The sequence below is a fragment of the Convolutriloba macropyga genome, chromosome 8 (assembly GCF_964194025.1).
Source record: "Convolutriloba macropyga chromosome 8, txConMacr16.3, whole genome shotgun sequence".
NCBI lineage: Eukaryota > Metazoa > Xenacoelomorpha > Acoela > Convolutidae > Convolutriloba > Convolutriloba macropyga.
Genome location: NC_134475.1, coordinates 47,572,265 through 47,586,873, shown reverse-complemented (window position 1 = coordinate 47,586,873; position 14,609 = coordinate 47,572,265). Strand labels below are relative to the sequence as shown.

Here is a 14,609-nt window from a genome sequence, read left to right as displayed (position 1 = left end):
TTGATTCTACTTTTGTTTAATGATTTTCAGACTTGAGAATTGTAACTTGAGACATCTTAAGGGAACATCCTAGATGGGCATATTCTTCAGAAAACTTCATCCGAGTATTAACTTGACAAAGATTTTATGAAATTTGTGACAAGCTAAAATTTAATGGTGAATCTGACATTAATGGTTTACACATCGTCCAAAATTTATGGAAGTAATACATGGTTGTACATGATTTGTACGTCAGCATAGTCATGCAATGACCATGATTTAAAAAAATGCTAAACAGCCTTAAGTATATAGATATCATAGACACCTAAGGATTCTATCCAATTAATTTGAGCGAGAGAAACAATGCCATTATTTTTTCAACTCTCTCTACAGCAACATTCAGACATGCCAAGTGGGTCTACAGTGGAGCTGCTTCTTGGTTCTACATTCTCAATCTCGTTCTATTCTACACCCCTCTTCTAGTTCTGGGCACAGTGAACACTATCTTGTCTTCTGTCTCTTTCCATGACCACGATGGAACTGCGTCTCTTACCATTATCAAGATATCTGCACTGCTCTCCATTCTAACAGGTACATAATAATAACTATTATTATAAAATTAATAATAACTATTGTAATAATATAATTATATTAAAAGAATTGCAATAAAACAAATGATAAAAATATCTGAAAGAATACAAACTGGGGAATTGGCTAAGCTTCTCTAAAAACGAAACTTAGCAGACCTTTCGATCATCATATAGGTAAAACAGCACTCCTGAAAAAAAACCAGAATTGTCATTATGTTCAATAGGAATCGGTATTGTTTTTACGTCATTGTTATTTGCACACGATGATTTAATCTATCAAGAGCAAACTTTCTGCATTTTTTGGCCTTGTTGATTGGTCTCTAGGGAATTATTATTGCTTAAGTTTAACATTTTTGTACATTGAAAATCGTGATGTATATGATTAAGAAAGCTTTAATGTCCCAACCCACCTTAATGGGGAAGGAACTATATGCTCAACTGGAGTTCAGAGTAGTATCTTTAGAAAGCCCATCCAGCGTGCGTCGATGACGCGCGTCATTTTTTGTTATTAAAAAGTATTCTATATGTTTTTATGGCTGTATTAACTCAACAGATTAAAAGGGACAAGGTATATACAGCAATTATTATTCTAAATTTCGAATACTTAATGTAGTCATCTTTATTACAGTTGGTATCAAATTTTATGAGGCTTAGTTTTTTTTCAGTTCACAGTCAAAAACCGAGAGTTTTGAGACGCAAAGACAATGTAATAAAAATTATTAGTTCTGTGAAAACTGGAAAAGACAACGCTTACACGATGTAGATTTATAGATAATTTTTAACTTTTAGATGGCTTCAAATTCGTATAAAAGCAACACGTCGCTGTGTTCATTTGAGACTCCACGTTTTTAGCAAAAAAATGGCCCCATCTGTAAAAGAAAAATAAAAAAATACACTTGCAATCATCCAGAAACTAGTCGTTCCATTTGATTTCCATTAAATTGCGTTCTTTTGCAGCAAAGTGCGTTTTAGGAAAGCTATAAGTCGTTTTCCGAAAACATCTTGTTTTCGAAAACATCGTTGTTTTAGAAAACAACGTTAAATTGTTCAAAAGTCTTCAATTGATAACTATAATGATTTATTGGAAACGCGTAAAATATGTATTTTTGTATTAATATTTTGTTATAATGTTTAAAAATTTTGTATTAGTATTTATTTTTGGCATATTTTCCATGCACTGTTTTCACACTTTTTGTTAAAACAGCGCAACGAAACAAATTTGAATTTAATTATGATTCAAAGGGCAGTTGTCATTCATTTTCTAATTAAAAACCCAAAATATTACAAAATGAAACTCAGTTGACACTTAAATCAATGACAAAAATTGTATTAAAGCTTTGTTAAAACATAATTTAAAGCTAAAGAGCACAAATAACAATAGAACTTTGACTAAAAACCATTTTACAATTGAAAAGTTTGTAAGCAATGTTATTTTTTGTGAGCGGTGGCAAGATATAAGGAATGATTAGTTTTTTATTATTTCATTTTGATGATAGTTTGTCAAGACAATTTGCTGCAAAGAAATGATCTACTTGTCATGCTTATATTGTTCACGAATAAATTGATGATCAATGCCGACAAACGTTTTCTGTATGCTATATATAATTCTCATGCGGTTTTTTATTTTTAATAAAAAATAAAAATCATCTAACGTCGAACAAATTGCTCTCGAACAACTGGCGAGGCTATCAATTTAGAAGGAGACGTAGGCTGCAAAAATTTTTATGACGCCCGAACTTCTGAATGGGAAGGATTTCGACCTCCAGGTTGTGCGTCCCGGACAGTAACAACTCAGCTGAACGCGCTATGCAGGTTGATTTCTTAAAATCTTATTTTATTTCTGAATCCTCACAATTGAAATCACTCAGAAAAAACAAAAAGTGTCAAGCGCGAAAAGTCACTTGAAAAATTAAATCTAAAGCCTGTTTTAGAATAAAATAGTCATGAAAAAAATTGCATAAAGACACGCACGTTTAAATTGATTGCTTCAAACTTCGTTCGAGAGTAATTAATAAAATAAAATCTCCAAACAATTTTGGTGAATTCAAAAATGATATGACGCGATGACATTAGTTTCTGAAAATTTTTTCTACATTAAAAATTTTTCTTGTTTTTGGAACTCAGTCTTTTTCAGAGTAAAACTATGTTCTTTGTAACCAACTGTTTTGTGTCGCAACTTTAAAATTTTCGAACTTTTTGATTCTCTCAAATTGAGTGACGAACTTTTGAGTTGAGATATAACGATAACTGTTGTTCTTTAGGTCTTCAAATGACGCTACAGTGGGAAAGTGAGAGCTCCAAATGCGCAGATGCCTATCAAATGTACCGCAAGCTGGACTCTGAAATCAGCTACAGGTAATCAATCAGTCGATTAGCTCAATTATATACATATCAACCAGCATTAATTGCTGCATGACATTTAAAGCAAAAGTTTTGATAAACTCTGACGTTTAGCGGTTTATTTGGAACCGGTCTCTTCTCCTCCGTGAAAAGTAGTTTTGTTTTCAAAAGCATGTATGAGTAAAACAATGATCTCTTTTTCGCTAATAATGGTTTGCATAGCCCGATTATGGCCAGAGTAGTTATTACAACAGGCATTATCGTAAAGGTGCAAACGTTAACGAGCAGCAATCAATTCTACTGCCCCCCCCTGCTTGGTGGGTGCATATTATTTGGGGTCTACTATTTGGCCCATTATGGTATAATTACTATGATTGGGGGCTATAGGTTATCTGACCACTAAGATGGGGGGCTATAATGGGAAAGACCCATTATTTGTATCACCCAAGCTCAAGTGCTATATTTTCTCTGTGATTTATTATGTAATAGCAGCTGCTCTATAATTCAGAACGTATTGAAGTGACTGCGAGGCGGCTCCACATCTCAAGCGAGAATTTGAAAGTGACTTCTGGAGAGTCACGCAGCCTTCCCCAGACGAGACCGGATGGTTATCTTGCAACATTCGGGCAGAAAAACAGTTTTTTTGCAAGATTCTTGCAAGCTGAATGGCTATCTTGCAAGATTTTTCAAGACGAATAGTTATCTTGCAAGATTCTTGCAAGACAAATGGTTATCTTCCAAGATTCTTGCAAGACGAATGGTTTATCTTGCAAGATGTTGCAAGAAAATCTTGCAAGACGATGCATCGTCTTGCAAGATATTGCAAGAATCTTGAAAGATCTTGCAAGATAACCATTCGGTTTCGGCTGAGGTTGCTTAAAACGCGGACGTGTGCTAATTTAAAAATGCCGAACGTCTGCAGTACAAGAAATTACAATACCAGAAGACCCAGGAGTTAAAATGCCTCGAAGTTTGTGGCATTTTAAAAACTTGTCCCGTGTTGGATCTATTCTCCCCCCCCCCCGTTTAGAGGGCACCCAAATTGACAACCATAAATGTTTCTTGGATGTATGGTTGTATGGCTTCTTTGATACCATACATATACCCATAAAAAATTAAGGGTGATCTCAAATGACGTCTTTTGGATCACGCAGTACAACGAATTTATCGTAGTTGCGATTGGCCTTCAGCATGTATATGGCACGTACGCGTGGGCCCGTAAAAGTTTTATGTATAAAACTTTTACGCCCCAGGCGTACGTGCCATATTTTTACACAGTGGCGTGCTATATAACGACACAGGGTGTGGGGGGGGGGGACAGAATAGATCTCCAGGTTTTATTCATTTAGGGTGGGTGGGAAATTTTAAATATATCGAATCCGATAGTTAAATATTAGTTTGTTTTAGGCTCATGCTGGCAGATCAAGGCGTCCCACTTTGCAACACAGCCGACTTCGCCTGGCAGTGTCGAGAGACAGAGGGCAAAACTATGGACTCAGTGCCCAATGTGCCCAACTTTCTAGTCACAAGAGCCACACAGAAGAGCCACGAGTACAAGGAGACGTCGAAGAAGAGCAAATGATGAAATTATTTGCATTTATTCTGCCCTCCCCCGTGTTTTTTTAAATTATGAGTTGTTATAATAGCACTTTATTATATAATGAAAAAATGTTATATGCCCAATACGGTAGGGGTGAGGCAGAATAGATCCAATGATTTTAACGATACTCTGAGAGAATTGCATAGCCAGGAAACGGAACCTCATTTACCTCAGCAAAACTGAACAAAGATGGATGTCTTTATTTTCATACTTTCCTGTAGTAGAAGTAGTTTTAATGCAAGCAGATAGCATTTTCAATTTTTATTTAAAATCTTGAAAATTCTTAAATATTTTTAAAAAAGAATTTAAGAATGCATATAGCAGAAACATAGAACTCTAAACAAGCTCTCAATACTGCTCTCTGTTTGTGGTAGTTTTTGTTTTACCATCTCTTTTTTCAACTAATCGAAGCTGAAATTGAGGACACATGATGCAAAACTTAAGGGGGATGAGCTAGAGTATACACTCTAGTAAGTAAGTTGTGATTATAAGATGGAGCTAAGATAGATAGCTCAATATAAAAGAGCATACAAAAACTCTCAAAGTGTGGACCAGTTGCCTCAGTGGAGAGCACAGGATTGCAATCAATAAAGAGATTGTGGGTTCGTAGCCCGCACAAGTCTCAAACTTTACTCTCACCAAAATGATGTTCACATGTAATCAACATAACGAGCTAGTGGTTGATCTATTTGGCTATGGGCCCAGCATAACGTTGTAATTGGAAGTTAAAAATATGAAGACGTTTTGCACCACTTAAGAGGTTGTGTTATTGTATACAGTCTAGTAAGTAAGTGGTTATAAGATGGAACTTTAAGTAATAGCGGAATATAAAAGAGTGCAGTAAGACTCTCGCAGTGTGGACTATTTAGCTCCCTGGAGGCACAGGCTGGCAATCAATTGAGAGATTGTGTGATCGCTACCCGCGAATGTCCAACCTTTTACACTCACTATAACCGTGTTGACAAAGAATCAATATTACCGAGCTAACAGTTGCTTCAAAATTTTATGGGCCCAGTATAATGCGAAGTTGGGATTAAAAGAAAAATCCTAAAATGATAGCTCAAGATAAAAGGACATAGCAAGTGTTTCGAGTGTTTCGAATTGCAGATCAGCTGGTTCAATGGAGAGCGCAAGCAACATGCAAAAAGGTCTGAAACTTTACTCTCACTAAAATGGCGTTGACACGGAGTCATCATACGAGCTAGTAGTTGCTCTAGTAAAACATGAAAAAAGCGTAAAAAAGTTTGTTTATATTTTTTACTTTTAGAACTGTAATGAGTTCTGGTCATAATTTAAGGTCATCTGCAAACATCTAAATTTAGTAAATTAAAACAATCAAAGTGAAAAAAAAGTTTAAAACATTGTTAGGTTGTTTCCCTCTTCCGGACAAAACTAACTGATGCCCAAAACTTTCATTTTATTGATTTAAAAGAGGATCTACTCAAATTGTAAAATTTCTATAATTCGAGTATTGTGAAAGTTCTACGAGGCATTCAAATTGGTTGACGATTATTTTGCATAATATATAATAGTTATTTCTGATTGGTTATTTAAATTGGTAAAAATTAATGTGATTCTTTGATATCTAAAAATGGAGTCCAAAGGAAATATAGTATCTGGATACAAAAACATCGCACAGCGTGACAATTAAAAATCTTCTTTATTGAAAACAGCTTGAATTTTGATTGGCTTTAGAGGTTGTGATTTAGAGTAGAGCATAGTTGAATTAATCTGTGGTAGCCTCTGTTGTGGATACCAATTCTTTTCTAGTGGCTGTTCCTTTTTTATGGAGAATCAGCAGACACAAACAGCGTACACGGTTCAGGTGTTCAACCCAAGTCATCTCTGATCAGACTGATTTTTGAGTCCCTCAGAGGGGTTACCAGACCATCCAGACAATATTGGCTTTAAACCAACCAGTGTAAGTCTCTAACGGGGCATTAGACTTATATAGGTCGAGGTGATAGACTAATTTGGGTTGCGCATTGGTGATCCCAGAACCCCTTGGGTCGCGCACTCTGGGTATCATTGCTATAATGTTTTTCTTTTCAGAAAAAGGGGATGTCATTTTATGTATATGGTGTTTCTGGTTGTTCAGTAAAAACAATAATTTCAAACGAAGAAAAAGTTTCAACCGGACAGTAATTACCAAAACTTAAATTTTAGCCTGGTCTTTGATAGTCATCAAGTGAAGTTCGAAGTGCTTGTCGAAAACAGTCTTTTCGGGGATTTATCAACTTTTCCATCGAAAATGCTCTGTTCATACTATCAAGATAATGACGCAAATCTAACCAGACCCCAGACTACGCTGTGATGACTCTGGGCGGGGCTCCGATCTTGACCGAATGGAATTCCCACGAGACTCGTTGGAAGGGTGGCGGTTTAGCTCCGTGCTCAATCCTCGAGTCAGTCTAATCAGAGCTGGGTTGGGTAGCACAACTCATCCCGGGGTTCTACTCAAATTTTGGTTGTTTGGTTGTATAGGGCAACCCGATTTATTAAATAAAGTTTTGAATCAATGCCTAGTTTTAGATTTTTTGCTGCTCAAATTTTGCGCCTTTCACCTTATTTTACAAATTTTTCACTTTACTTTTGGGAAAACGTTTCTTTATTGCAAAACGGTGAAAATTTTAGTTCACCATGAAATAAACCATGATTTGTTTTGAAATTTTTTAATGTGTTTTTGTTTGGAAACTTCAGAGGAATTACATTACTCTAAAGATTCAATAGATTTTTCCCGTTTGTGCCCCACGTATTTTATGCCCCGCACAAAAGCTTTCGAACTCTTGTCACGGGAACTATGTTTTTTTTTATTTTCCAAAAGATGGTTTTCAGAAGAAATCTAAAAAGATTGTGGCCCGGAAAAGAAGCCGTTGTCTGCACCGGTAGTGAGTTTCAATAGAAAATTTCATCCCATTTCTTTTTCAATATTTTTACTGAGGCTTTGGGCCCATAGAAATCTAATAACTACAATTATGCTACCAAAACATTTTTCTAGTTTTCCGTTTGGTCAAAAATTTGAGTAAATAATTGCGGTTGACACCGATTTGTTACCTTTCCCCACTTTTTAAATCATTAACATTTGTTTTTGACCCTGATTCAAACACGCACATGCGTCTAATTGCTTTCCCTTCTGCTTTAAAAAACTTTGATTTTTCCGTCAGGGTAATTGATTGTATTTTTATTCATCTGCTTTAGCAGCTAAGTAATAGGAAACATGAACAGTCGTTCGGCCGCTTGCGTAGACATAGTTTTGTTCTAGTTTAGTAGAGGTCTTTGATAAACACAAGCCAAAGATTGTGCGCTCTTTTATCAATTCGAAAAGACAATTTCAATTGGTACTAATTTGTCAGTCTTGAAACGCGCTAATTTGTTTGACGCAAGATAAAACTGGTAGTAAATAATGCCTCAACAAAATTTTGGGTGTTATGCCGGACTTATTATCCATTCTATTTCAATGTTCTCAATACTAATATGCCATTTGGCATGTAAGTACACATTTTCTAATCTTAGAGCACGGACAGTTATCGATGTTTTGTTATCGGTGTTTTCGTTCAAACCGAACTAAATGAAATTTTGTTTCTATCAAGCTATTTAAATTGTTGCATTTTCAGGAACAATTACGAGAAATAATTAAAATTAGCTAAGTGAGAAGAATTTATTGGTAGTATTTGGCAATTAAATGTTGCTGTTATAGTCTAATGACAGAAGATCGGGAGCTCATAAATTTTTGTCTCAGACTGCTGTACTGCTGCTGGTAAATACTGTAAGAATTTTTTTTATGGGAAATGAAATACTTTATAAAATAATGTTGACAAAAATACTTGCAACCTGCGTTTGGTTGTCTGAGAAATTGTCTAAAAAGTCCCACTGCTGTTTGGACAACCTCTTAGAATTCAGAAATGAGGTTCAATCAACCAACCTGCTTCTCTGTGCAAGTATGATCGCGACAATCCAATCAGTTATTGACATTTAACTTCGGGCAGATATCTGCTCAAAATCTGTGCAATTTTGAGACGTGTATTGTTTTTGTTTTCAGTCGATTTAAGACAAATTCTTGCATTTTACTGTCTAATTCGAATTGATTTTAAGACAATTTCTCTCTATGACATTTTTTATTATCGGTTAAGAGTTTTTTTCGGGTAAAAAAAATCAAATTGGTTCGAATTCTTCTCATTTCAAATTTGTGTCATTTGTGCACTTTTTTCAGGTCAAATTTTGGTCGTTCCGATTAAATTTTTCAATTATAATTGCTTTCAACCGATTTTGCTAACCTCTCCGGTCCAATTCTGGCCCTTTGTTGCACTTTGTTCCTCACAATTTCTCGACCCGCTCTGTCAAGTTTTGCGATAAAACAAGCTTCACTTAGTCTGTGACTCGTTCATATAAATGAGATATCATTTCGTCGACTTCTGGTTGTGAAAACATTTATAGATAAGAGTGCATTTGATCACTTTGAATAGAAGCGGTTTGCAAGAACCCTAACTTATCATATCGCACTTTGATTACAAATCAGAGATCAAATATAACATCTTTTTATATCTAAGATGGACAGTTTTCTGTTTGTTTAGTTAATTTAACACATCCAGCAATTATAGTTTTGTTTAGTCCAGCAACTACAAGTTGACCCCATGTACTTGGTACAATTTGTGACATCTCAACCCAACCATGAATTGAAGATCAAAACTCTAAAGATCCCCCCGCAAATACTCTCGAGCGAAACGTTTCAAAGGCCGCTTCAGTAATTTTGATATGTTCAGGAGATTAAAGTTATCTAAACGTCTTTATTCCGTCCCTGATAGAAATCAAAGATGAACTTGTTTTGATCCGATGATTTCACGCAACCCACGCAAATGAAACTATTATTTTTGATGTTTTGTGTTTATGGAATTCGGGAATTCGAACTACCGGTTATCTTATTTACGCGTATTTCTTGAAGCAGAGTAGTAGGATAATAGTTTGAATTAATTTGAAAGAAAACTATCTCGAATTACTTTTGAAGAAAATATAGAGTTTAATATTTCAGAGATTTCACTATACAAATGTTTGCCATCTCGGTTAATTTTTGTTCAACTTTTCTATTTTGCTTAGTATTGTTTTTATCTTAGACTTCGCCATTCTACGATTTTTACTCACTAAAAAAATCATATGTTCACAAATACAAGCAAAATAATGGTTAGTTTGAGCTTCAACTTCATTTTAATTAAATTAACAGAATTAGAAATTCAGATGGAATAAGAAGTCAACAAATCCAAGTTAGATAACCAGTTAGATCGCTAGTCAGATCATTTTTAGATCCTATATGATTGATAACTAATTCATCAAGTAAATGAATCATATAAGTGAATTTGTGTGATCTGTAAAAAACATGCGTAAAAAATCAAGAAAATGTTAGTCCATTACAAAACAGCGCCCCTACATCACTACCTTTAAGCAAACCAACCAATTGGCCACTTCGACAGGGGACTTATTTTTGTGGAATATATATTCACTCATTGGTCGCCCGATTTCATAGAGTATATTTTTGGCATTTTTCCGAACGAAGTGTTTTCACGGGCGGTAAGAAATAAAGTACTAATAAAAACCTATTTAAAGTTAAAATACGTCCTATTCAAATTGAATACGTTGGGTATTATAGTACATAGAGTATTTAATGCATCGAGAAATACATAATAATTTGTCAAATAAACATTTGTTTCCTATAAAAATTGTTGACTTCAATTCTTAATTCTTTTGATTCTTTGATATAGTTGTTATTTATTTTTTAATAGTTGAAATATCCACGGAAAATCATTTTAAAATAAAAAAGATAATTCAAAATACTTTATTCCAGTTTATACAGAAAATATTTTTTTTCTGAGAAATAACCCGTAATTATTTTCAGCTGTTACAAAAAAGTTCAAGCCCACTGTCGTTTATATTTGTTTTCAAAAGGTAACTTTGAATGCTCAAAAGCAATGTGAGGATTGGTCTTAATAAAAGTGGATCACAAAGGAACAAGGGTGTGCAATTGAATCCCGTTTACTGCGGAACAGAATAGGTTTACGCATCACAAAATGCAAGCTAGCGAATAGTTGCTCTTTTTCTGCTGAGCTTTTCTGAATTTATTTTTTGCTCACTCTGTACATTGAGATAACGTAATATCTTGAAGCAAACATGAGTGCTCTTTTATTACAGCAAACTGAACAACTTGTTGAATGTTTACAAAACGATTCCTTACAAAAATTATAGGAAATTTACTCAAATTAGCTATTGAAAATGACAAAACAATTGAACATCTGCAGGCCAAAATAGGCGAATTAGAGGACAGATTATGGCAACAAGAAAGATACACCTCAAAAGATTGTTTGACATTTGAAAATTTGCCGATGAACCATTACGATAAACTTGATATACAAGTACAAAACTTTTTGAGACAATACCTAAAGTATACTGTACCACTCAAAAACATGAAAGCCTGTCACTGGGATCTTGGAAAACTTCAACCCCCCCGCAGTTATCGTAAAATTCATTTATTTTGGGGAGAAGGATGAAACTAATGCACGGCGGTCAATGCCTGGTAAATATTTCAATCCTGAAAACTCTCGGCCGATTATTATTAAAGAGCATTTACCACAGAAAAACAGAGAACTAAAGCAAATGGCCGAAAAAAAAGAGTTACATTACTACAACAAAGAATTCTCAGCTAAGGGTTTTTGATAAAACCCAAGAAGGGTTTCTCAGGTCTTGCGCTTTAAAAAAAGAAAAGTTAGATAATGGTAACAGTTTTATTGTCAGACAAAGGAAGCGACGATTTGCACAGCACACGAAAGATAGTGAGTTTAACAATAATATTTCACAAAAATCACAAACAACTCCTTCAAATGTCTGTTTGAGAAACGTTATTTCTCAGGCACCCAATATATCAAAATCTAGTCTCAAAAGTTTACGTTCATCACCCAATGACAACGACGGGTGTGCTGCTCAATGCGATTATTTACATCTGCAGAAAATCGCGCGACATGAAAATATATTGTGTGAGGTGTCTAAAACGTCATCTCAATTTAATATCACAGCCGAGTAGGAATCAGAAATTTGGGTTAAAGGGCAGATAATGACAACGACAATTGTATAAGCATATTTCAAAATCAGAACTTTGATAATTAGTAACTAAGCGCCTAAAAGGGTTTTTAGGTTTGAATATTAGATCTCTTAGAGAGAATTTCGATGGGTTGCAGATTCTTTACGATAGCTTGAAAGAACCACCGGACATAATTTCATTAACAGAAACATGGCTCAGTCCAAGTGACCCCTTAGATTTTTACTGTTTGCAGAGATTTCAAAAAATTGTATCAAAACCAAGAATAATTGGTAAAGGCGGCGGCGTTGCTGTATTTTTGAAAGAAGGAATTTCATATAGCTTAATAGATTATGAAATGGATCAGGAATGTTTAATTCTGTCAATCAAAGAAAAAAATAAAGTGAAGGGCTATATCTGTGTCCTTTACCGACCTCCTTCAGCAAATCTGGATAAATTTTTAAATTTCTTTCAATCAATGCTCCATTTTCTGCGAACCAAAATTTCGAAAACCATATTTTTCGGCGATTTTAACATTAATATCTTACAACAATCATCAATGAAGAAAAAATATTGTGAAATAATTGAAACGCTCTGATATTGAATCCAAAAAAATGAACTAACTCGAAAAAGAAATCTCAGTTCTTCTTGCATAGATCATATTATAACCGATGATGATTTGGTTTGCAAAACGTATGAAATTTCTATCTCAGATCGTTATCCAATTTCGAGTTAAGTTCTCTTTTGGTTGCACTCTTTTGACCAAAAAAGAATTATAAAACACCGGAATCTGAGTCAATTGACTGACCAAAAACTGCTAAACTTTTTGTTTTTGTTAGATCAAAACTCGAAGAAAAAATCAACGGAATCAATCAGGGACAAAAGTCAATTTTTAGTATCGACCATTATGCAAACTCTAAACAGATACGCGCCAGAGAAAAAATTAGTTACAACTAAAAACAGATGTCCTTGGGTCAATAAAGAAATTAAGAACTTTCTTAAAAAAGGCGATCAAGCCTGAAAAAAAAAAGTGTTTCGTCTGATAAACCGGAAGACAGAGAGAAATATTTTTCTTTGAGAAATGAAATAACAAGCAAAATTAGAAAATCAAAGCGAGCATATTTTTTGCGGTTGACAGATCAGAAAAATAGCAAAACAGTTTTTGATACCTTAAAAATTCTGAAATTACAAAAACAGACGCAGCAAGATGTAGATTTGGACGCTAATCACTTAAATGATTATTTTGTAACTTTTGCTGAAAAAGTTTTGTCTGAAATTCCTATATTACAGCAACGCCAACGCAGTTATTGTTTCCACAAATCATTTTTTATTTATAGTACAAACGTACTGTAAGTCTTGTTCTTTGTAAAAACTTGGCGCTTTTGATCAAATCACTAACATGGTTCTTCGGTTATGTTTACCTGTAATAGTTGAACCGCTAGTTGACATTTTCAATGATTGCATAAAGAGCCATACTTTTCCGCAGTGCTTTAAAATTGCAAAAGTGTTGGCACTTCATAAAAAGGGAACATGGATTTCCCTCGAACACTATAGACCAAAAGTATTGCTACCAACAATAAGCAAAATTTCGAAAAAATTATTTACAGAAGAATGCTTAACTTTATCTCCAAAAACAAACTTCTCTTGTAGACAATTTGGTTTTCGCTTAAAAAATCATGTATTCATGCCATACTGAAATAATTGAATGAATAAAAAAACCCTTGTGCATCAGTTTTCCTTGATATAACAAAAGCTTTTGATACCATTGATCACTCACGATTACTCAAAAAACTAGAAATTTTTGGTTTTACGTGCCATTTTACAAAAATTATTCAGTCCTACCTCAAATTGTGTCCCGCAGGTCTCTGTGCTTGGCCCACTCCTCTTCTTAATTTTTAAAAATCATCTGCCAACAAATATGCAGAATTTGGAAACCACATTGTTTGCTGACGATACCAACATACTTTGTGGAGGAAAAGATATTAAAACAAATTTTAAAGATAGCATTGCGGAGGCGATATCATGGTTCAATAAAAACCAACTTTGCGTTAATTCTAAGAAATCTCAGTTGATGTATTTTGGTAAAGGCTTAGGGCTTAATTTGAACCCAATCTTGCCCGATTGTGAACTACAAAAATCTGTGAAATGTTTAGGTATAACTCTTGATAGAAAACTGAATTTTGACTTTCATATTCAACAAACTGTGAACAAATTAAACAGCATCTGCGGTGTTTTCTATAGAATTCGCGACTATAATCCAATTTCGAAAATGATACAGTTTTATGCTAAGCACGTGATCTCTTACGGTCTTTTGGTTTATGGCTGCACAAACAAAAAGAGACTAACAAAAATTGATATCTGCCAACGAATTTTGCGAGCCATCTTCTATCGAAAGCGTACAGATAGCCTTCAACATTACTACAAAAAACACAAAAAACTCACTGTTTTTGACTTATACTTTCTTGAACTTCTGAAGGAAACTGTTGATGAAATTGCAAAGAGATCTCCTTGCTCTTTCATTGATCTTGAAAACGTGTCATCCTGTAAATACCACACACGGAACCTCAAAAAAAGTTTAATAGGGCTGGTCAAATTTAAAAATGCAGCACTTGGAAACTCACTGCGGTTAAGGCTGACTATGACTTATAATTTTTGCAAATCGAATTACCTCTTTCACTCAGTTATTGAAATTCAGAAAATGAATTCAAAGCAGCTCAAAATATTAGTAGATCAAATTTTTCAAGAACTACCTTTTCGACAGTCAGTCTTTTTTACTTTAATTTTTGGTTGATTAGCGGCCGAGGTAAAGTCTTACTCGTTTTTAATTTTCTGGAAAGTAAAATATAATTGATGAGTATTTCAAAAGGGACGTCACCTAAACGAGCTGTAAAGCTTATCTGACGTACCTCTTGAAAACGTTCATATTTAATAGTTGTAAACTGTTTTCAAGGAACTTAATTCAATTCAACGCTGTGGAATCTAACTGACAATGTTTGTCGCTCGATTCCTAATAATCCTATGTTTATTCTATGGATTATGTCGA

General features: G+C 34.4%; 2 protein-coding genes across 2 annotated transcripts in view; both read left to right on the top strand.

Moving 5' to 3' along the window:
- Window positions 1-4,514, top strand: part of LOC142345080 (uncharacterized) — a 32,841-nt gene extending 28,327 nt beyond the window's left edge. Inside the window, exons 9-12 of the mRNA XM_075397164.1 lie at window positions 144-156; window positions 310-570; window positions 2,831-2,924; window positions 4,317-4,514. Coding sequence (XP_075253279.1) covers window positions 144-156; window positions 310-570; window positions 2,831-2,924; window positions 4,317-4,491 — 543 coding nt within the window. The 3' untranslated portion in view covers window positions 4,492-4,514. The remainder of the gene's footprint in view (window positions 1-143; window positions 157-309; window positions 571-2,830; window positions 2,925-4,316) is intronic.
- Window positions 4,515-9,297: 4,783 nt separating this feature from the next.
- Window positions 9,298-14,609, top strand: part of LOC142344155 (uncharacterized) — an 83,228-nt gene continuing 77,916 nt past the window's right edge. The window contains exon 1 of the mRNA XM_075395681.1: window positions 9,298-9,684. The gene's annotated coding sequence lies outside the window, so the exon portion shown is untranslated. The remainder of the gene's footprint in view (window positions 9,685-14,609) is intronic.